The sequence below is a fragment of the Quercus lobata genome, chromosome 9, assembly GCF_001633185.2.
Source record: "Quercus lobata isolate SW786 chromosome 9, ValleyOak3.0 Primary Assembly, whole genome shotgun sequence".
NCBI classification, from domain to species: Eukaryota; Viridiplantae; Streptophyta; class Magnoliopsida; order Fagales; family Fagaceae; genus Quercus; species Quercus lobata.
In genome coordinates, this window is record NC_044912.1 from 10,695,190 (window position 1) to 10,717,975 (window position 22,786).

The window sequence follows — 22,786 nt, forward strand, 5'->3', positions numbered from 1 at the left end:
GTGAACCTAGCTAGCACTTTTTATTTTTCATAAAACTTTTTTTTTTTTTGCATAATATATCCTCAAAACTTTTAGTCAAAAACTAATTATTATTCGCAACAGGTGAGTCCATAATGGGATAAATCGTTGGTCTAGAAATTTTTTTCAAAATACAAATAGTCAAACTCAAACTAAAGAACACAACTAATTAAATCCGATACAAACACCTTAAAACCGAGTGCCAACGAACCCGGCTTACAAGCTACTAATTGCATTCTTATCATTTCTAACCATTTCCACCTTTGTGAACTCCAAAGTTCAGCCATATGTTTCTAGACTATACTTTTACAAAGACTCCTCAGCCCATTCTACTTCTCTAATCAAAATTATTGTTGCTGTCCCTCTTATTTGACCAGTTAATAACAGTCAATACCGGAAGGTCCATCACCTCCTAATCATATAGACACTGACAGATCAATCACCCTTCACATCCTTAACTTCGCAATGAATAAACTGATTGGACTGTTTGAACCTTCCTGATACTTATTGTTCCACTAAATCCACACTCTTCCCAACTAGATCAAGACAGTCAAAATTATGAGAGTACTGTAACTTAACATATTAGTATATTCTATTATTTTTAACGAAAATATTCAAAGATTAAATTTATCCACCCTTGACTATTGATATATTAATAAAAAAGTCGAAATTACCTTTAAAAAGTCATGAATTTTATAATTTAATTTGTATCTTTTAGTAGTGTTTTTAACAAAGACATTCAAAATTTAAATTTATCGTTTGTAACTATCGAAAAACTACTTAGAAAAAAGTCAAGAATTTTATAGTTTAATTTTGATAATGTAAGACAAATATCTAGACTTATATGATCCCTTATGAGAATCTAAAATTTTTTCAAGCCCCACAATAATACACATAGAATATCGTTATTGATTTCAAACATGTAGAGTATAAAAATAAAATCTAATCTAACAATAGATTTGTTAAAATTTACATTCTATAAAAAAATATATATATATTTAGTAACATAACTTAACTTATATAAGATGTAACTTGAACTTAACCTTATATAAATATTACTATATGGATATTGTATTCTAAGCTAATTTAGTTTATTAATAAATTCTTTCTTACTTATTCATCAACAATAAGTAAATAAATAAATACATATATATATATATTCTATTTTTCTTGTACTTGAAAAAATCTGCCATTTTTTCTTTCTTTCTTTCATTTGAAAAATTAAATGTATTTTACCACTTCCTTTTATCATAAAGTTTCTAATCTAATTGGAGCCCAAAAATTGCCTCAAATGGATATAAATAAATAAAAATTAAATTAAATTTTTTAAATTTGGGAAACCCAATGGATATACATCAAAATATATACATCAAAAATGGTACAAAAGTTAGATGCTGCTATCAATAATAAAAATGGGTGACATCCACAATAGCTATAACCAAAATATCGCCCGTCATCTTTTCTGTCTAAAGACAAAACAAAAAATATATATATTTAATAAACGCACGCGTTAATTAAACGGAAAACCGAGGGCATTTCAGTCATAAAAAAAAATACTAACAGCTAGACCGCTAGTAAAAGACAAACCATGGCAATCTCGTAATTATAATCCAAACCAATAGCATTTTGGAAATAAATAAATTTAAAAAAAAAAAATTAGTAGTAGTAGTTTTCAACTTTTTATTTTTTTAATATAAAAAAAAAACTGATCCAACTATATATTATAATACAATATTTTTTATTATTTATTATCTAATATTTTATTTTTATTCAGAGATAATAATAGAGAGGCTTAGAGGTAGGTCGGCTATGGCGGTGTGACTCTCAAACACACACTCACACACACATGCTCTTCTGAATTTCAAAGCTAGGCTTGGGTCTGATCGGAGATAGAGACGTCGTCGGTCGGTGATCGGAGTTTGGGTTTTCCGTCGAGTGAGTGAGAGAGAGGGCTTGTGATATGGTGGTTTGAGTGAGAAAAGCTGAGCTGAGCTGAGAGAGAGAGAGAAAGAGAGAATAGTGAAGAAAGATGAATGGGCATGGAGATAGTAATGGTGATGGAAATGGAAATGGAGGGTTTAGCGGAGTGGAGTGGGATTACATTCGGAGACACCATCGCCATGAAACAGCTGAAAATCAGTGTAGCTCAGCTCTCGTCAAACATATCAAAGCCCCAGTTCATCTCGTAAACTCTCTCTCTCTCTCTCTCTCTGTATGTGTATGTATATGCATATGTAGATTGGGGGGGATTGATATGGAGATTTGTTAAGTTTTGTGAGCAAGGGATCGGAGTTTGAATTTGTGAAATTTTTTTTTTTTTTTTGGGTTGAGATTTTTGGTAATTTTTTCAATGTTTGACCTTAATTTTTGATACTGGGTCGATCTCGATCTGTGATTTTCTTTTCCCTTAGATTCATTTCTTGAGGGAAAGATTGCAAAGAAAGAAAGAAAAAAAAAGATGCAATCTTTTTGTTGCTTAATTGATTAGGCACATAAATTTTGGGTGAAATCTGCATGCAAGTTTGGATTTTTTTTTTTTTTTTCTTTCTTTTGGTAATGTTTATTTATGTTGGGTTTGATTGAAGTTTTTGGTTACTATAAAAGGTTTATGGGAAAGGGCTGGAATGGGATTTTTTTGTGAAGGTTTTTGCTATAAAGGTTTCTGTTTTGTTGTTTGTTGCTGTGGAAATACTTAAAAGGAAAACAGTAAAGAAAGCTAGTCTTGAAATTTCCAATTTTGCGGTCGTGTTAAAATGGCAACTTCCTAGCTCAACTCAAGTCAATTGAACCTATTACATTATTCTGCATAAAGCTCTGTTTTTGAGTCTTAAAAAGTTTTTTTTTTTTTTTGCTTTCTCTATCTACAACCAAATACTGGGTTATGCTGTGTTTGTTGGATTTCTTTAATGATTGAAACAAATTACATCAAATTTTGAAGGCTTAAGATGAGTCTGCATGTCTATATTGATGTCTTTCATGGTGAAGAAATGGGTTTCATTTGTTGAGAAGTTTAGCTCTTGAATGATTTTTCTTTTTTTGGGAAACTTGATGGTTGAAATGTTGTATTTTGGGTTTGCAGATTTGTTTCTGACATTTTCTTTAATTCATATAACCAGGTTTGGTCCTTAGTGAGGAGATTCGACCAACCGCAGAAATACAAGCCGTTTGTTAGCAGGTGTGTTGCGCAGGGGAACCTTGAGATTGGGAGTCTCAGAGAAGTAGATGTTAAGTCTGGACTTCCTGCAACTACAAGCACAGAAAGATTGGAACTTCTTGATGATGAAGAGCATATACTCAGCATCAGGATAGTTGGGGGAGATCATAGGCTTAGGGTATGGAATCTCTTTTCTTTTCTGATTTAACCCTTTCTTCGCCTTTTTTTTTTTTTTTCAATTAAAAAAAAAAAAAAAAAAAAGATGATCTCCACATACTATATAATTTTCCATCCCAAAATCAACTTGAAGAAATTTGCTTCTTGATGTGCATGTATTGAGAAATTACTGAACATCTAGCATTACTCTTTGCTCTGCACCAATGAGTATTTTATTTCAGTACTGCAGTTTTTGCTTTGTACCGTGCAATTTTTTGGTTTTAGTTGAAATTTACCAGATTAGAAGAAGTTATGTGCTCAAGATGTACAAAGCATGAGCTATGAGGACAGTATGCTTCTCTGCTAAATGTGAGATTACTGAAAATTGGGTGGTTCACCTGGCATATGTTGATACCAAAATGAGAGTTTTGCGGTTTTGAAGCAGTCCTTAATTAGAGTTGTTTGGACTATAATATATTTCTAATATATTGTTTGAGTGGGTTAAGATAAACCCAGTAAATGCTGTCAGTTATTGTCCGAATCTTTCGTCAATTTTTCTTCTGGGTGTTTTACTTATTTAAAAGATATGCTAGTGTTGTCCTTGATTTATGAAATTCAGTTTCTGAACTGATAGGAAGTGGTTGAATCTGGCCAATATGTTATATCTAGATCCAACCGATTTGTGCACCTGTCTGTGTGAATGCTGGACCTTTCTTTTTTTGATAATGCTGGAAGTCAATGGAAGTTTTTGATCATCAGCATTTGTCGAACATGCAATTGACCCAGGTGTTCAATGCAATAATTGTGTGGTGTCCATTCATTTGTTTCCACTTGCGGATAGTTCTAGACCCAATTTGGACTCTTCTGATTCAACTCAAACTCTTGTGCTCTTATAATTGATTTCGTTGGTTTTAAGAAAATTGTGAGCAGCTGAGAAATTTTCTAACCATGGAAATCCAGTGAGCTTTTTCTGATGATGATATCAGCTCCATGATTATAGTTTGAAAAATTTCTGTTGATTTTTATTTTGAATTTCAAGCCTGCTACATGGAGAGTTCATGTTTTTTCCAGCTAAAGTTGAATTGTGCCTTAATTTGGACTTTCCAGGGCCTTTGGGCCAATTGTGCACACACACGTGTCATGTGCTCTGGCAAAATTATGAAGTTGCTCTAGCTTAACGGAGTGAGCCTCTGCCCATGTTTCAGATCTTATTGTAAATGATTGTTTTTTATTGGTGGCTTAATTGCAGCTGTACTTGCATTATTTATCTATAACTCAATCATATTGACCAAATTTAATACCTTGAAGTTTCCATTAAGGAGCTTGGTAGGATAAGTTAGATCTAGTTTGCTTTATGGCTTGATCTTTTAGTTCTTTTGTTATTATGAAATAAGCCTAAAGGAGCCCAACCTATTTCTTTTTCTTTGGCTGGTTTTTTCAGAACTATTCTTCCATTATTTCCCTCCATCCCGAGATCATTGATGGAAGACCAGGGACTCTCGTAATTGAATCATTTGTGGTGGATGTGCCTGAAGGGAACACAAAGGATGAGACTTGCTACTTTGTTGAGGCCTTGATCAAGTGCAATCTCAAATCACTTGCTGATGTCTCGGAGCGGCTTGCAGTGCAGGACCGAACTGAACCCATCGATCGGCGCTGAAAATTGGGGCTAGGGATATAGTGGAGGCTAGGGCAGCCAAGGATGAAGCTTCCGAGGCTTTCGAAACTCGGAGGCTTTGGAGACAGACTGGCAATTATACTACTTCCTTCTTCATACATACTTGCACACTCTTGTCTGCTATGTTATTTGCCTTCCTTTTAAAAATTGTAGTCTGGTTTTCCTGTCTTTAGCAGATCAAGAACCACAGCTTTTATAAGAGTTTCTGAAACTTTTCATTAATGAAAATTAAAAAAAAAAAAAAAAAAATGAAAAAGAAAAAAAAAGGCAAAAAAACGACAGTGTAGGTTCTCTCTTTTCTTCACGCTTTTGTCCCAATTGCGGTATCCTTTTATGGTTGTATATATGTGCTGGAAAGAGATGATGTCTGTATATTTGGTTTCTGGTGTAGTAGTTTCTTGTTGCATTTAATTGAAGTCTTGTGAAAAGTTAGCAGTGAGTACTATATTCATCTGTACCCAATGTTACTGTCCATTATCCCCTATAGGCCATAAGACCTCTAATCTTGAAATGGTAAAATTGCAGGAAATATGTTTGTGGATTCAGGTGCTGCTGTAAGGTTAGCTACTTACAAATTGTCATGTAAAGTTTTTGGTTTTCCACCAATAATTTGGAGATCTTCAATCTTGTCTCATAGGCTGCTTGCTGGTACCGCTGTAATGCGGCTTAGGAGAAACTGTAGTCATTTTGTAATTATAACCATTTGCCACAAGTTCATGACTCACATCACCTTCCCTCCTACTTGAAAAACCCCTAAAACTAGTTACTCCTTCTCTGCTGTCTTGTCTTTTCTTTTGAGATGGAACTTATTTTTGTACTTCTTAATGTAACATTGATGCTTTATGGATAGGTAATTAGTGGGTTGCTTCCTGTCAAAGGTTTATTTTATTGAGGTTATACTTGTAACCTTAAAGAATGGAATTCAAGTGGAGGAAAAAGAAATGCTTAAGCTATTGTGGATCTTCAATAGGAAGTATTAGGATTGGTTCCATACTAGTGCAACCTCTAATACTGGTTTAGAGGAAAATTCTGTCAATATAGGAGATTGTTGATTGTAAACAGTACTACTCTATTTTGTAATAACGGTCCAAATTTTTGGCAAGAGACCAGAGCATGATCTTAAAAAAACATTGGCATATTCTCAAGAATATTTAGGGTGCCTGCACTCCCAAGTTTTAGTAAATGCAAGCAATTACTCCAACTATTGGATTTTTAGAGGACAAAAATACCATTTTCTTGATTCATGTTGAAGTTGATACTCCAATTCCAAATTTAAAAAAAAAAAAAAAAAAAAAAATTTAAGGAATTGGAATCTAAAATCGTGAATATCTCTGATGAAAATATTAAAATTACCTAATTTCAAAAAGTACTCAATCAATTAAGCTACAGGCTTTTGACAAAAAATTTGTTGTTTTTTTTGTTGTTTTTATGAAAGATGGTCCAACTTTCTTTGACTCGTATTGATGCTGCTCAAATTAGAAATTTCTACATGGTGCTCAAAGGCAGAGGCTATCCGTGTCTCCTCAGACATGAGGAGCATATCATCATTGAAGCAACCAACATTGACACCATTCTAGTAATGTTCAACATAAATGAATCCATTAGTATAGTACCAACAGGATCTAAGTGATCGGTGGTTGTGGTGATTTGAAGAAATCTGTGTGAGGAGATAATTTTTTTTTCTTACATGGGATCTAACAAAAATGTTGGTGGGGTATTTTAGTCCATTGATAAATATCATTGATGTGACTTTACCTCTCTATTACCTTAGGATTATTTATTTAGAAAGTTTTTGTTCGAGCTTTGTTTTAATATAAATGGTTTGAACAAAAATTATGTTACATCATGAACAATAGTAGAGTAATTCACAAATGAAATCCCCAAATGTGTTATTCTTTAAATGGATTCATAAACAAGGCCTATCCTATTTTGGTAAAGCTCTAGTTCAAATGGTAGTTCCCAATAGTTCAAGGATTTAGGTATAAAAATTTGCAATGAAGAAAGTTTCGGAGTTCTGCCAAGAAAAAAGAAAAGAAAAAAAACTCTAATTATATCTTGAACTCAACTTTGGTGGTTTCAACAATGAGATTAAGGGTTTTAAGTGATAGTTCAGTGATAATGGCATCCTTTATGGTTTCTTATGTATGTGATTTGAACCCCACCTCTCCTTCCCCACTATCTACATATTAAACAAAGAAAAAATATTACTATATGGAATGTTATTGTTTTATTTCACTTTATTGAACAGTACTTTTTTATTTGATTTTTTCATAGTTTGTGTACTTCCCAAACAGCCTAAATCTTGCTCTTACTATAGCAAAAGATTTATGTACTTCCCAAACAACCTCAAGCTTGCTCTTACCATAGCAAAAGATTAGAGTAATATATATGCACACAAAAATTCGTAACTTCCTGATTTGATAAGTTGTGATTTCATTGAACTAATAAGTTATGATTTATACAATATCACTTTCACATTAATTTATTATTGACACCACTTTTATTAACAGTGAAAACCATTTTTTTGTTGATTGTTATTACATTCAAACAACTTTCATAGGCTTCATTTCATCTCAACAGCTCTTAATGCTAATGAGTCAGTCTAAGATATTTTAAACAAGTAATGCTGAAGGACTTTAGTATCCGACTCAACCACATTTCGTACGTCTGGCATGAGTTGTCGTAGGATTTATGACAATGGATGCTCAAAAACACATACAAAACGGGACACCTGTATATGGGAAAAAGGATCTTGTGTTTCCCGTTGCTTGTAGCGAAAACAAAGGATACCCTCTCTGTAAATAGGGTTTGGTGGCCATTCCCTCTATCAAATCAATGTGCCAAAAGCATCAACTTCCCACCTTTAGATGTAAGTTCATCTTAATGCCATATCAAAAGAGTAATACTAAGACTGAACAACTTTGACAACAATTAAGAAGATAGGTTTTCATTGTTTCTCATATAAAGTCCGCTATTGATGTCATTTTATCATTTACCATTCAAAACTTGCTATCTTGACAATTGTGAAATATTTTGTAAAAATTGTTGTAACTCTAGAGTCACTGATATCAAAAAAGTTGCAGCCTCTAAATGGAAAGAATGGGCACCATGCTGATCAGAGAACTCTCAACAAAGTACAATACAGTTCCTGTGATCCAAATAATTGAATTTCCTTCAAAATTATACCCAAAATGGGGTAAAAGTTATACAAGATATCTATCACCTTTATTGTCCGTGGGGGTAAAGGTTACAGGGTAAAAGTTACAGGACTTCTCAAAATAATACAAGATATCTAACACCTTTATTGTCCGAGAGCAGAGGCCAGATGGTTGCTTCATTTATGCATCTGGGCGTCTATGAAAAGACTTCCAATAACAACTTGTGACAAGGAGAGGGTAATTGAGAGTGGCATAAATAATCCACCTGTGGACCTGTGCTGCTTCAAATAAACTGTACAGAGCCTCTCCCACAGTCAAGTAAACTACAGACAAGAAAGGGAGCCAAATTCTAAACTAATACAAGGTCCGCTTCTTCTTCTTGTACTTCTTGTTGCTCTGGCAACCGTCCTTCACGGAAAGGAAGAAGAATACGCTTAATTTCTTCAGCACTGAGTGTCTCATACTCTAAAAGTGCGTTTGCCAGTGCATGTAATGCCTTCTCATGCTGAAAAAAGAGTTTAAGACAGAAAGTTAGCTAGCACTTGAAATTCCTAATTCTGACCTTGAACGTTGGTCATATGGTTATTGAACCTAATGGGTAAAGTTAAATGCACATCCGATGGGCCTTAAACCCACAACCTCACCCTCCACCTAACACTAATAAGGTGCCAATTGAGCTAGAAGCTCATTGGCTGCTGAATTGGTATAGACTATGGAATTCTAATTTCATGGTATTTTTGCAAATTTTCAAAAATATTTAATATAGCAATAACGTGTATAGAAAAGTATATTCCAATAATGCCCCTATTCCACCTAATCATTTTCAAGTTTCATTACAATATTAAAAATATATATATTTTCATTTTCTGTTTTTTTTTTTAATTATTATAAAAATAAAAATAAAAACATATGTTCATGGAATACCCCTATTCAAAAAAAATGTATGTTTCAATAATGCCATCATTTTGCTTAATGACAGCTATAATTTCATATGCCTCTCTCTCTCTCTCTCTCTCTCTCTCTCTCTCTCTCTCTCTCTCTCCTATATTTGTTATTTTTAAGAAAATATTGAGAACCTAAAAGCCACAAAAATAATATATTCTTTTTTTTTTTTAAGTGAAATATCCTTTAGTTTTGCCAAGTGGAAATAAGACAAAATAAGAGTGCCCAACAACCTAGGACAGCAGATTTCTCTCTTTTTTTAATTTAAAAATAAAAATAAAAAGACTGCAAACAAATGAAATCTAATGGACAAACCTTCTTTAGCAAGGCTTTTACACGATCATATGCTTCTCTTAGGAGTTTCACTACCTGCACAACCAATTAGAGAAATTTAGATTAAGAATACACAAACATCATTGTTAAATCACAAGAACCCCATATTCCAAAAAACATACTTCAGCATCAACACGTGATTGCATTTCTGAACTTGGCCGGTCTTTGATGTGAACTGGCCCGATTGTATCACTCATCCCACAGCTTGATACCTTGCCAAATGAAAGAAGTACACCGCATTGAGTAACTGAAAAGAATAGTTCTCATGTTTGGGACAAATATAACAATCCAAGTCACAATATTTTGATTTATTCTTATTTCCATATCCCATGGGTATGTCACTGGGAATTGACAAGATAATAAAATGTAGTATAAATACTATTAATATAGAACATGAGCCTACTTTAACAACATTTAAAAACAATGATGATAGGTTCCATATAATATTGGAAATGATCCCCAGTTCCTGTCAGATATAGATTTTCCAAGGCATTTAAATTAAAATCATACCATATAGTGGGCTAGCTCTGTAGCTGTTTGAAGATCACTACTTGCTCCTGTAGTGACATGATCCTGACCAAAGATAAGCTCTTCAGCTACTCTTCCTCCCATACAAACGTCAAGACGGGCTAATAACTGCTTCTTGCTAACTGATGTCTCATCACTTGATGGAAGCTGGGTGACCATTCCTAAAGCAGATCCACGTGGCATAATTGTTGCCTTGTGTATTGGATGTGCGCCTTCTGTATTGAAGGCAACAATTGCATGGCCACTCTCGTGATATGCAGTGAGCTGAATGAAGTGTAAGGAATATCAGGAAGTATTACCATGCATTTTGGAATTCTAAATTTACGATTCCTAGGAAACTTAGTTTATTCTCCTGCAGATGCAATTCCCTACGTTTGATGCACACACCCCCCCCCCCCACCCCCCCTTTTCTTTTTTTCCGTCCCCAGAAAAAGAAACAGAAGAAAAAACTTCTGGTCCCACCTTAGGAAATCCCTGTCAAAAGTCAGCATCTCAAGTATCCCAACCATCTATCAATTCATTTTGTGCATTATACCGCACTTTTTTCCGCACAGCAATTAGATGTCTAATATCATCTGCACAGCCTAGCTGTGATATAAGATACCAGAGATTTCTATACCTGGCCCCCCCATATTTTAAAGTTGTTGGTATGCTAATTGTGATTCACTTAATTCGTGATCACATAGAGATTTGAGGGAGAAAAAAACCAAGGACATACTCAAGAAGGCTCAACTGGATGACCTAATGCACCAATTAATCATAAACATGGCCTTAAGTCAACAAAAAACCTTCCTTGAAAAACAAATAACAGCCCCCTTTCCTTCTGCGTGACTCTCCATTTTCCTCCCAACTCTTCCTTATTATTATTTGAAAGAGAGGTCAAGTTCAAGTTACATTTGGTGTTATTCTTATTAATGTTACATCACTTGTATTTTTTGACAAATCCACTGTTGGATTACATTATCTCCCTATACCTTCTATAATAGTAAACTATCAAAATGGTTAGAGAGTAACTATCTAAGTTCATGGATCATATAGTAAATAACATCTGACTGAAATAAAAGTCATCATACATGTTAAGAGCAAATTGAACATGTAATCCAACACTAGGATTTTCAAGGATCAATCCAATCAAAAGCTACCAAGTGATGCAACATTAAGAAAGAGTTACACTAAGTGCAACTTGAACTTTATATATATATATATATATATATAACCCAAAAGAGTGAACGTGTGATTCTATGGGTATAAGATCGCACTTCAACCATTGAAGCTACAGGTTCAAACCCAACCCTGGATTGCCTCAAAATGAAATGCATACCTTCTTTGACTCGTCTGATATAAACATTGTTTTCCGCTCTGTACCCATTATTATCCTGTCTTTTGCAAATTCCAGCTGAGTAGCTGTTAGTTTTTCTGCACCTTCAACAGCAGCTTTGATGGCAGCAATATTAACCAAGTTTGCAAGATCTGGTAAGGAAGAAAATCAGGGAAAGTTAATTGGCAGGACACTCATATATTTCATTAGAAAAAGCCAAAAACAGTTGTTTAACAGATATTTCACAAATTTGCAGAAAGAACTCCTATTTAACAGAATGACAAGAAACTCACCTGCCCCATTGAATCCTGGTGTACCTCGAGCAATCGCTTTGACATCTACATCATCAGACAATGGTTTATCCTGTAGATAGAGCTCCAATATCTCTTGACGACCTTTTACATCTGGATTTGGAACAACAATCTAAACAGGGGTATTTGTCAGTGTTCTCTCAAAAAGAAGTAAAAAAAAAAAATGTAATGGATGAAGAAAGAAAATTTGGAATAGCACTGTAATGGATGAAATTAAGTGATGACCAGAACTTACATGCCTATCAAATCTACCAGGCCTTGTTAAAGCTGGATCAAGAATATCTGGCAAGTTTGTTGCAGCCATCAATATTATGCCCTACAGAAAAAATGTCACACATATTCAGAAACGTATAAAGCAACTCATTAATAACACAACATGTTTATATGTACCTCATTCTGTTCAAAGCCATCCATTTCAACGAGCAATTGATGCAATGTTTTCTTTGTATGGCCTTCCCATTGTTTTCTTGTGGACCCAACAGCATCTATTTCATCGATGAAAATGATACAAGGAGCCTATGAAAGATGGAATAGGCATATGACACAATCAGAAACACACACACTGAAGCAACAAGTATATATTTGCCTCTTAATGTAGCAACTTATCAATCTAGTACCTAAAGCATGTAATATTTGACAGCTAGAACAATAACAGATGCTATAAGGAATATACTAATAACAAAATGCTATAGTGAATATAAATGTGCCACATGGCACACAAAGGTTTCTCCACCAATTTAAATTACTTTCAGGTTCCTGTTGTGATTTTAGTTCTTGGTATGTTAAATGTTCCAGTATTATTTACAGAATTATCAGGATGTAGTTTCCAAATTTCTCTCCACATTTTCATGTTGCACAGTTGTGACAACCTTCGATACGAAAAATTGTGATTGAAAAGCTACATCTTTATCTTCCATTTATATATCATGATTTCTAGTATGTTTATAAAATCATCAACCCCAAACATGCCTGCATGCACACTCTCACATTATTGTCACCAAAGAATGCCTCAAAAACCAACACACCTTTTTCTTAGCAGCTTGGAATAAGGATCTTACACGCCGAGCACCAACACCAACAAACCTGCCATATACAAAGTACATCAATTAGCATCCTACCACTCAAGTAATTCCAAGATCCCCAGGCAATACAGTTCACTCCAAAGCATACCCACAGGATCCTATCCTTCAAATCACAAATTTTAATGCAAAGCACAACTAGGGAAAACAGCACATTGTAGTCAAATATACATAATGAATTATCAATACCAAGTATTATCAGTACCACATTTTCAATATCAAAAGAAAGTTGGCAAGGCAACTTTACAGCCAAAAGAGTTTAGTAATATTTAAAGAGTTATAATATACAGATTTAAGGTCATCCCGCTTGAAAGTAAAGTTCTATCATGCCACCCAGCCCAATCATGAAACCACTCAGAGACAGGGCTCCAACCATTTTTCATATTTTAGGTCTCATGACAAAACTAGGCAGAAAAGAAGATGCACAGTCCTCATATAGTTATATAAGGGGCATGTATTACACAGATGGAAGTTTAACACATGTTGCAAATATGAAGAGAAGCAAGTATCCCTTTCAAAGTAGATGAGAAATTTTCTCAGAAGGGCATGAGATTCTATAAAAAAGATAGTAAGGCAAAAAAGAAGAAGAAATGAGGTGGACAGCAAAGCCTTGTGCATGAAAAAGTGAAATACAGCCCATAAAAGCCCTCCTTTCTCTGGATTACTCATACAAAACAGCATCATGATGCCTCCAAAAGGATAAATTCAATACTTGCCCAGCAGACAAAAAAAGTACAAAAGGAGAAAAATGGGAAATCTATTGCCACATCAAATGGTAACAGGCATTAATTTTCATAAAAACCAATAAAAATAACACCAAACATTATTTGATTATCCTCATAATTTGTGCCAATAGTTCATTAAATACAAATTGACAAAGTATAATGTGTTTTATAAGAAAGTTTTTATTTAATATACAACATTTTAAGTTAGCCAAATTTATGTACAGTAAACATTGGCTTACATTTCCTCAAATTCAGATCCAGCTCTATAGAAAAAAGGTACCCCAGCTTCTCCAGCAATAGCCTTCAACAGATAAGGCAAATAGTTATCAGGAAGAATTACAAAATATCACTTAGATTAGATCAAAGGTCTAAATATCAGAAAAATATGAACATATTATTGAAATTTGTTTTTGATTGATAAGTCACACATGCACTTGGTGGGTCCTGAACCCATGACCCCACCATCCACAATGCTTTTACAAGAGGAGGTTCCATTTGAGCTAGAGCTCATTGGCATGAACATCCTATTGAATATCAAAGAAACCAATAGGCAAAAGGAAGATGTGATGGAAGCCCATACACGCACGAAAATAAGTTAGACATTTACTTTAGTATAAATCCATGTATATAACATAGATGCAGACACCATTACAACAAGGGAACCAAATTAGAGTACTAGATTTCACACACCATTTGGAGCACCCCACCCCCCACCTCCTCTCTTCTTTTATTTTCATGGAAACAAATTCCAACCAGTATAAACAATTAAACATTTACTTTTTCTTGTGTGATGTCTGGAAGGCAGAAACTTAAAAAAAAAAAAAAAAAAAAAAAAAAAAAACAGAGAACTTTAATTCCACCTGGAGTTTAAATGCACACCAATTTTTCATCAATCATCATTTTAGATAACGCATTTTGTAAATTACTGCCTACTTCCATTCACAGCATCCGAAATTCACTTTTTTTTTAGATAAATTAAATTCACAACTAGTATCTTCATTAAATACATATGCATGGAATCTTACAGTAAAAGCAATAATCTTAAACATCTTAACAAAATGGTAGCTTGCAAACTGTAACACAACACTCAGACAAGATTCTACTGATCATGTGGCCACTCTAACAGACTCTAAGTTCATACACAGATTGGAAAAGGTCTCATCACAAAGAAAATAACCATTTGCAGGATTATAGACACTAAAATCTTACCTTGGCAAGAAGAGTCTTTCCAGTTCCGGGTGCTCCAGTCAAAAGAATTCCCTGCGAATAAGTATGTGTTAGGCTCTGTATTATGAAATTAATCAAGCAAAGATAAACAGAAAAATGCAAGTTACAGATAGATGAAATCAGAAAGATATTACCACTCTTCATGCCAGAGAAGGTGAAGAATGACTACAGAATCAAAGGTTGTAGTTGAAGTAATTAATCTCAAACATTCCACACTCTAGCATATAAAAAATTTCAGGTTTTCTAATAAAACCATAAGCTATTCATATACTTGTGCAATACATGATTCACAAAACTAAACAGAATCAACGTGTTACACTTTATACACAGCAAGGAACACCCGAAGCCTTTTGATGAGCATTCTCAATATCTGTAACGTATAGAATTTAATAACAAACCTTTGGCAACTTCCCCCCAAGGCGAGTAAATTTAGATGGGTTTTTTAGGTACTCCACTACTTCCTCAAGCTCCTGCTTTGCATCATCACAACCTTTGACATCTTTAAATGTCTTAACATTCTGCAAGAAAACAAATTGGTCAGGGTGATTAAATAATATGCTTCAAATGCAAGCATACGGCAAGTAAAAGATGCAACTCCCAAGTTCCTTCGAAAATAACTCCCATAAAATATTCAAGAAACCATAATTACAAGAACTGAAGAAACACCTTTATCTAAACTATTATTGGCAATTTTAGGTGATATCACACCCTACCTTTCCTTTCAACTTTTTTTTTTTTTGAAAAGTCTTTCAACTAAATATAGGAACTAGAACTACACATTAAATTCTCCATTTGTTTCTTAACATGATCTAGTAAAAAATTTGAAACAAAATTTTCAGTACTTGACCAAATTTTCTACATTTTCTTCTCCATATTCAATGGCTTCTCTCTCCTGTGTAACCCCCCCCCCCTTTTTCCTCTCTTTCCTTGGGAAACAGGGGTGGGGACCCAACCTCAAAGAAATACTAAAACAGCCATTCCATGTCAAAGATCACCAATATCAAGAGTACAGATACCAAATATCTACCTTCTCTGGCGTAACTTCTTTATTTAACTCCTTCGGGGAGTAGGAAGAACTAGAGCCAACACCTGATGTTCCTATCCCACCCAAGCTCCCAACATATTTTTGAAGTGCAGCAGCACCCAGTATCCTGAAAAGAAAATCATGTTTGGAGTGAGTACAACTCAAGTATACAGACAAGCACTAACTACTAGATACTCTGTGTGTGTGTGAAGAGAGAGAGAGAGACTTGAGGAACAGAAGGTTCATACCATACTAATCCAAGAGCTATAGTAAATAAGATAGTTGAGATAAGCTCTTGCGTAAAACGTGATTTGTTTGAGACTTTAGGTTCAACCTAGTAGGAAAAACAACTCTTATTAAGTTGAATTTATAATTAAAAGAAGAAAAAAAGTCAGCAAGTATATAATAAATCTCAGACTTTGGCTTTAGTCTCAAATTTGACCCTGAAGTGTCAATTGCATCAGTATCAACCTCATAGTTTCAAATCGTTTCAATCTGGTGAGTCTCATGTTAACTAAAAATAATGGAAGACCACATAAGTTGTACTTGGGACCTATTAGAGCACCACAAAAACACTCCATGTAAATTGAAGTTGGTATTTTGAAGCCGAATGAGCTCACAAATATATCGGTGAGTACAAATGTCAAGAGTTTTTTACCATTCAAATAGGTATTAAGTGCACCTTATCTGAGTTGTCATTACTTTCACTGAGTTTCCAAATGGAAACAATCTTGGAACTATCAAGTAAACATTGATGCAACTGAATTTTAGGATTTAATCTGAACCAAGGTCAAACTCTAGGGTTTTATGATATAATTACCCCCCAAAAAAGAAAAGGAAAAAGAATACACACACACACACATATCAATCTTTCAATAGATAATCAAGGTTTATGCTAAAATCAGCCAATGAGGACCATGTCCTGCCAATATGACTCAAAATTTTTGTATAAAATCTTACCATCACAACATGCAATGGTTGCTTCTCAGATATGCCAGGGTTTAGAAAGGAATCGTCCAAGTTGCCTGACGCCCGCTGCTTCAACTCTTGCAACTACATTTATAAAGTTAATCATTAGTTGAATTTCAATTATGAAAGAGACCGGTTTAAGAGTGGAATGAGGATCTAGATCTGCATTGCAAAACATGGATTAAAACACACAAAAAAAACATAGAACGTTCATTTGAGTAGTCTCAAATACAAGATTTGGTATCTCAAAACTCATGTACCATAGTAATTAGCTAATATTGACATTGCAGAATAATCCAAAAATTTCCTTCATTTCTCTTGCATTAACATTATAAAAATTCTTTTTTTTTTTTATAAGTATATTAACATTATAAAAATTCATAGAACCCATATAATTTTGTAAATGCTAAAAGGTATTTCTTCATGACTGCTCTACGGAACTCATCAACTAAAGAAAAATGTACGGTGGGTTTTTGAAAAGTATTGTGGCAGATTATTATTATTATTATTTTTTTTTTTTTTTTGGATAAATAAAATTTTCAGCTTTAACATACGACTCTATTGTATTACTGTTATGTTTGTGATGGGCTGGCGAATATATTTTATACAGATACAAATATTTTCGATTATTTATTAATTAACCATTGTAAGCTAAATGTGTGCATTTCATAAACATCAACTATATCCATTTGATATATGAGATCAAGCAAAATAAGTTTTTTTTTTTTTTAATTGGTAAGTTACTTACGCACCCAATGGATCTTGAACCCATGACCTCATCCTCCACCTAGAAATTATAAGGAGAGGAGGTGCTAGTTGAGCCAGAGCTCATTGGCAGTAAGTTTTACATTATCATAGGCTCACACACACATAGTTGGTATTAGACCATTTTATAATTTTCATTATCTTTGTTCTTAGTGATACACTATTTGGTTATATGTTACATCAAATGCATATTACTCCACATATACATAAAATGATTGAATGCTATGTTGCAACTTCCTAATTTATTTTCCATGATGTTGAACATTTCAGTAAGATGAGTTCATTATTTTCAATGCAGAATGTAATATAGGGTGATAAATTATGTGATACCAATCTCCTAACTTCTAAATTATATTAGAAGACACACATATAACTATATAGAATATTTATGCACCCATTTCTTTGCTCGCAACATGCACAACATATTGTTTCCACACACACATGTATATATGTATCCATGCATGTGTATATGAGTGTTTGAATATCCATATGCCAAATGCATTTCTACCATGTATCTCAATGTATTCTTTGATTTCAAGACATACCACATATATGGACCCTTAGAATAATATGAGATAAGATACAAAAAAAGAAAAAATAATTAATAATTAAACTCAATTAAATTTTAAAACCATTACTGGCAAGATTCAAACAAGACAAGATACAACCAACCAAAGACAAACTATCTAGGAACAACCAAATACCAAAACATGACAATTGGAACATTAGCCCAAGGGTAGTCACACACATGCAGCATGAAAGGATAGAGAGGGGGGAGGGGGAGAAAAAGAACGGGCTTGATACCAATGTAGGAAGACTAGAAGGCTTTCCAGTCTCCTCATCTGGAAGATATTCGGTGATGGCATTGGTGACGACAAGAGCTCGAAGATATTCTGCAACTCCTCTACTGTCTATTGCATGATCCCTTTGTTCAAAACGCTTAATGACTGATTCTGGACTGATAAATGAGAAGGAATAATAACTTAAAAGAAGAGAGAAAAAAAAAAAGCCATAATATAGAAAGAAAAAAAAAATGTATTTGTCTTGCTCCTTGGAACTATAATTACACCTCCACTGATCGTGGCAGTACTTAAACAAAGAGGAAATTTACCCTTCTTGTGTGTACACTTTTGGGGGGGGGTAAAAGTTTTTTTTTATTGGTAAGCTACACATGCACCCAAAGGGTTTTTAACACATGACCTCACCCTCCACCTAGCATTTGTAAGGGGAGGAGGTGTCACTTGAGCTAGAGCTCATTGGCAAAATCTAGAATAAAATAGACATCCCTGGGAAGGATCATATTGGATTACAAAATCTTTAATTTAGCTGATTTACTAATATCATGCACACATCCGTGCTGTGTGTATACTCATTTTCTTCTCTCTCTCTCTATCCCCCCCCCCCCTAATTCTTAGAAATCAAGTGAAAAAGATAAAACATACAAGCATAAAGCTGAATCAAATACAATTAACATTTTGAACCCCACACCTATTATTTTTCCCAACAAACATGGACACACAGATGTATGTCATACTTGAACAAAATCTTTCATTCTCCAAAAACCAAACAACAACAACAAAAACTAAGCCTTAGTCCCAAAATTCTGGGGTTAGCTATGGATCGTCAACAGACTAACCAAGGTTAACCACACGTATTTTATTCCACCTTCCTATTCTATCTGAAATTGTACTCTTTGTTACCTCATAACTGACATGTCATTTCCTACAACCATTATTAATTTCATTTTCTACCACAAAGAAAGAAACCCGTCTTCTTGGCGCATTCACTCCCTAAATGATTTTTCAAGGGAAGACGACAGAACAAAGACCCCTCAAAGTATATATTGTTGCAAAGTCTAGAATAGTATCTCCTGATTCATTCCTTACTCCATATCACTGGCCACCATGAACTCTTTCAAAAACACCATCTATTTTTTCTGACATGACCACTCAAGTCTCCTCCAACAAATCAATTCATCCATGTCCTCCCAAAACTTTTACTTAATAGATTCTTCCAACCCTATTTAAGGAGAATATGCACTATGTTGATCGTCTCTTCTCTTAAAACAAAGTTTATTAATGTAATGTTGTCCCCTATCCTCCTAACCTTAACTACTTTTTTTTTAAATTTAAATTTTATCTATGATTTTCCTTTGTTATTAGTAATCCTAGTCTAGGAATGGATTAATTAGAGTCCTAGTCCTTCTAGGAAAGGATTTACCAATAACCTATATAAATACTTTAGCGTAGTCAATAAGATTGATGGTGGGATTTACTTATCAAAAGAAAAAAAAAAAATTGATGGTAGGATTGATTTCCTACCAAAGTGTAATTGCTTAGAAAAACCTAAGTGTGACTGACTGACTGTCTAGTGTTTATCTTTCTTTATTTCTTGTTCTATTCATTGTTCAAAACCAAGCAGCCATCAAACATGTTTCAAATTCCATCTTTTCATTACACCCTTAAACATCAAAAAGAACCCTTCAAGAATTCATCCATAACTCTAATTTAGCGCTGAATTCCTAAACATCCTACATCAAAATTGGTATCACAGGCCATTCAAGCTTCAGTCCTACATCAATTCTCTAGTTAATCCTTGCCCATTTTTCACTGCACATCCCAAACCACAATTCCATTCCCTTCCCAACATTTTCCAAAAAGTAAACAAATGATGACACGCTAAATAATAACACAAGACTGAATGACCTTACCTGTGCTTATTGAGCTCAGCCAGCAGAGCACTTTGCTTTGCCGGGTCTTTGGGATTTGCATCAGCTTCTGCAATCAACTTCTCCAACCGCTTTTCCTGCTTCCAAAAGGGCCACCAACTTAACCAATCCCACTTCATCATCTTCTCAAAACAATTTCTCGCCTTCACCCACATCCCCATCAACAACACCACCAATGGTATTTTACTCTTTATCAAATTCCCACTCTTCCCCTCCTCACTTTCACTCAAATTCCCACCTTTTCCTTCACTTTCCTCCACTTTCTCGCTCTTTCCCTCACTACCCACTTCCCCATTCTCCAAACCCACCTCCCCAAACTCACTCTTCATCTCAATTTCATCAACTTTCGAATGCCCAGACTCAGAAACCGAACTATTCCCATTGAAACTCGCGCTCTCGCAATCAAAATCCACGGAATTTGAATCTTTGGAATCAGAAACCGAACTCGCATCCGAAAAATCCAACCTTTCGGAATCGAAACTCGCACTTTCGGGACGCAATGTGCAAGGAACAACAACACTAATAGTCCGGGGACAAAATCGAGATCTTTGGAAAGTAGGGGAAGTGAAGGTAGAGAGAGAAAGTGGGTTGAAAGAGAGAGAAGAAGAGCAACGCGGAAGAGGAAGAGGAAGATGAAAACGCTTGGAAGAAGATAGAGAATGCGAGGGTTTGCAGCAAAGAAAAGCCTGCAGAGTAGTAGCCACCATTGTTGCTAATGCTAGGGTTTATCAGAATCGCTCTGCTTCAGTTTCACTCTCTCTCGAGCCCCAGACAGAGAGAGAGAGAGAGAGAGAGATTATGAGAGCCACAGAGAGACAGAGAGAGACAGAACCTTATCTTTGGGTATGAAATTGGCGCCGGCTTTGATTGTGAGTTTGAGAATTGACTTGTTTTTTATGTTTTGTGTGGGAACTGAAATAATAAGACTAGATTTTTTAGTAGGTGTTTGTTTTGGGTAAAACTTAATGTTACTTGCTGGTGTTTGTTTTGTTCTTGTTGCCCAAGAATTCTAAAAAAGAAAATCACAATTTTTGTCTCTTCTAACCACAGCAAATCGTAGTCTAACACATATGATAATTGTGAATGGTAATTAGGAGTTTTTTTATTTATTTATTTATTTTTTTAGATATGATATAATTTTAACCTTTAAATTTGTCCATGATGATTACTTTTATCATCAAACAAAGTTATCAATTGGATAAATATGATATAATTTTAGCCTATGACAATATTAATTGATTTTTTTAATGTAGGTAGGATATAATGAATTCACTTATTAAGACAAAAAAGAAAAAAGAAAAAAAAAAGACATGTTTATCTCATGACCTTGTGATATATCCAATGTTGTCAATTCCGTATCGTATCAGCCGGTACGGCCGGAATATACCGTACCGGCCAGTAATCCGGTACGCTCGACCCCCCTGTTTCGTACCGGAAAAAATATCTTCCATACCAGCCAATTTCGGGCAATACCGGCCGGTACAGAAAAAATTTTTTTTTTTTTTTTTTTAAGTTTTGTAATTTTTGAATTTTTGTTAGGAAAGAATGGTAACTTATTTGCATTAACTTATTAGTATTACTTGTTTTCTTAGTATGCAATGGTAACTTTTAAGTTTTCTATTTTATTTTTTTATTTTTTTCCCTTTTAATTGATACTAAAGTTTAAAACTATGAATAATTAGTTCTGAATTGAGGAAATATTTTATGATAAACTTTTATATTTATTAATATATATATATATATATATATATACAAACACATACATACATACATATATATATATTTATTTATTTATAAATATAAAAAATAGCAGTAAACCCGAAACGGTACACCGGTATTGACCGGTATCCGAAATATATCGTACCGGTGGCCAAACCGGTACGGCCTCCGGTACAGTATTGACATCCTTGGATATATCCCTAATCTTTTTTTTAGATGTTGGTATATTAAGGCACACTATTGCGTGTCTTATAGTCAAGAGTTTCAATGCTATTATACTAATCCTTCATTAATTTGGATTCTAATCCCATTTCACTACTTAAAACAAAGAAGAAGAAAAAAGCACCCTGTTGTGTGCCTGAATATATTTCCTTTGTTCTTAATCCTTTCCATAGTACTACATATCTTAAACACGACTCACGTATAGAGGTTAAGTTTAAATTATACATGGCCAAAAAAAAAAAGTTTTAAATTACATACGCCAAAAGTTTTATGGTTTACTAGCAATACAATTCTCCTTTATAAAGACTAATAATAAATAAAGAGAACATATAAGTTCAAATCATTGCTTTTAGAGAGAGAGAGAGATACAAATAATGTTATTCTTCACGGATAAGTTTTTCAAATTCACTGTTGAATTACAATGCCTCATTTTATTCTTGCTTTGTATAAATGTCTCATTTATAGATGATTATATTATATTTTCATATATATTATAAATATATGAACATATGGATTAAAAAGTAAATAATATTCTATTGATATAACATACAATTTCAAAGAGCGAGAGATGATATAACTTTTGTGGGTAAGCTTTTTTTCCATTAACCATTGGATTACATTTATACATCCAATTTGTATAAATATCTCATTTATAAATGTTTAATTTTTTTTTTTTTTTTGTATTTTAAAATTATACACACATCATGTGCTTATGTATCTCCCTACACCCTC

General features: G+C 34.0%; 2 protein-coding genes across 2 annotated transcripts; one reads left to right on the forward strand and one right to left on the reverse strand.

Annotated features, from left to right (window-relative positions):
- Nucleotides 1-1,774: 1,774 nt before the first annotated feature.
- Nucleotides 1,775-5,630, forward strand: LOC115960516 (abscisic acid receptor PYL8). Its single transcript, XM_031079446.1, has 3 exons — nt 1,775-2,203; nt 3,135-3,350; nt 4,770-5,630. The coding sequence occupies exons 1-3, from the start codon at nt 2,048-2,050 to the stop codon at nt 4,986-4,988; spliced, it is 591 nt and encodes a 196-aa protein (XP_030935306.1). The 5' UTR covers nt 1,775-2,047; the 3' UTR covers nt 4,989-5,630.
- A 2,516-nt stretch (nt 5,631-8,146) lies between these two features.
- LOC115960164 (ATP-dependent zinc metalloprotease FTSH 11, chloroplastic/mitochondrial) lies at nt 8,147-21,009 on the reverse strand. Its single transcript, XM_031078918.1, has 17 exons — nt 20,096-21,009; nt 18,190-18,343; nt 16,612-16,704; nt 15,900-15,985; nt 15,655-15,778; nt 15,026-15,145; nt 14,610-14,660; nt 13,640-13,701; nt 12,622-12,679; nt 11,987-12,112; nt 11,832-11,912; nt 11,579-11,708; nt 11,289-11,437; nt 9,950-10,231; nt 9,562-9,651; nt 9,422-9,475; nt 8,147-8,669 (listed from the first exon to the last, which is right to left on the reverse strand). The coding sequence occupies exons 1-17, from the start codon at nt 20,818-20,820 to the stop codon at nt 8,514-8,516; spliced, it is 2,541 nt and encodes an 846-aa protein (XP_030934778.1). The 5' UTR covers nt 20,821-21,009; the 3' UTR covers nt 8,147-8,513.
- Nucleotides 21,010-22,786: the final 1,777 nt, after the last annotated feature.

Bases quoted from the DNA above. Each gene is read 5' to 3' on its own strand.
- LOC115960516 (XM_031079446.1), top strand. From the start codon at position 2,048: ATGAATGGGCATGGAGATAGTAATGGTGATGGAAATGGAAATGGAGGG. The intron at 2,204-3,134 runs GTAAACTCTCTC...TCATATAACCAG, and splicing joins TCAAAGCCCCAGTTCATCTC to GTTTGGTCCTTAGTGAGGAG. The intron at 3,351-4,769 runs GTATGGAATCTC...TGGTTTTTTCAG, and splicing joins GGGGAGATCATAGGCTTAGG to AACTATTCTTCCATTATTTC.
- LOC115960164 (XM_031078918.1), bottom strand. From the start codon at position 20,820: ATGGTGGCTACTACTCTGCAGGCTTTTCTTTGCTGCAAACCCTCGCAT. The intron at 15,986-16,611 runs GTAAGATTTTAT...TTTTCCTACTAG, and splicing joins AACCATTGCATGTTGTGATG to GTTGAACCTAAAGTCTCAAA. The intron at 12,113-12,621 runs GTGTGTTGGTTT...CATCTTTCATAG, and splicing joins TCCAAGCTGCTAAGAAAAAG to GCTCCTTGTATCATTTTCAT.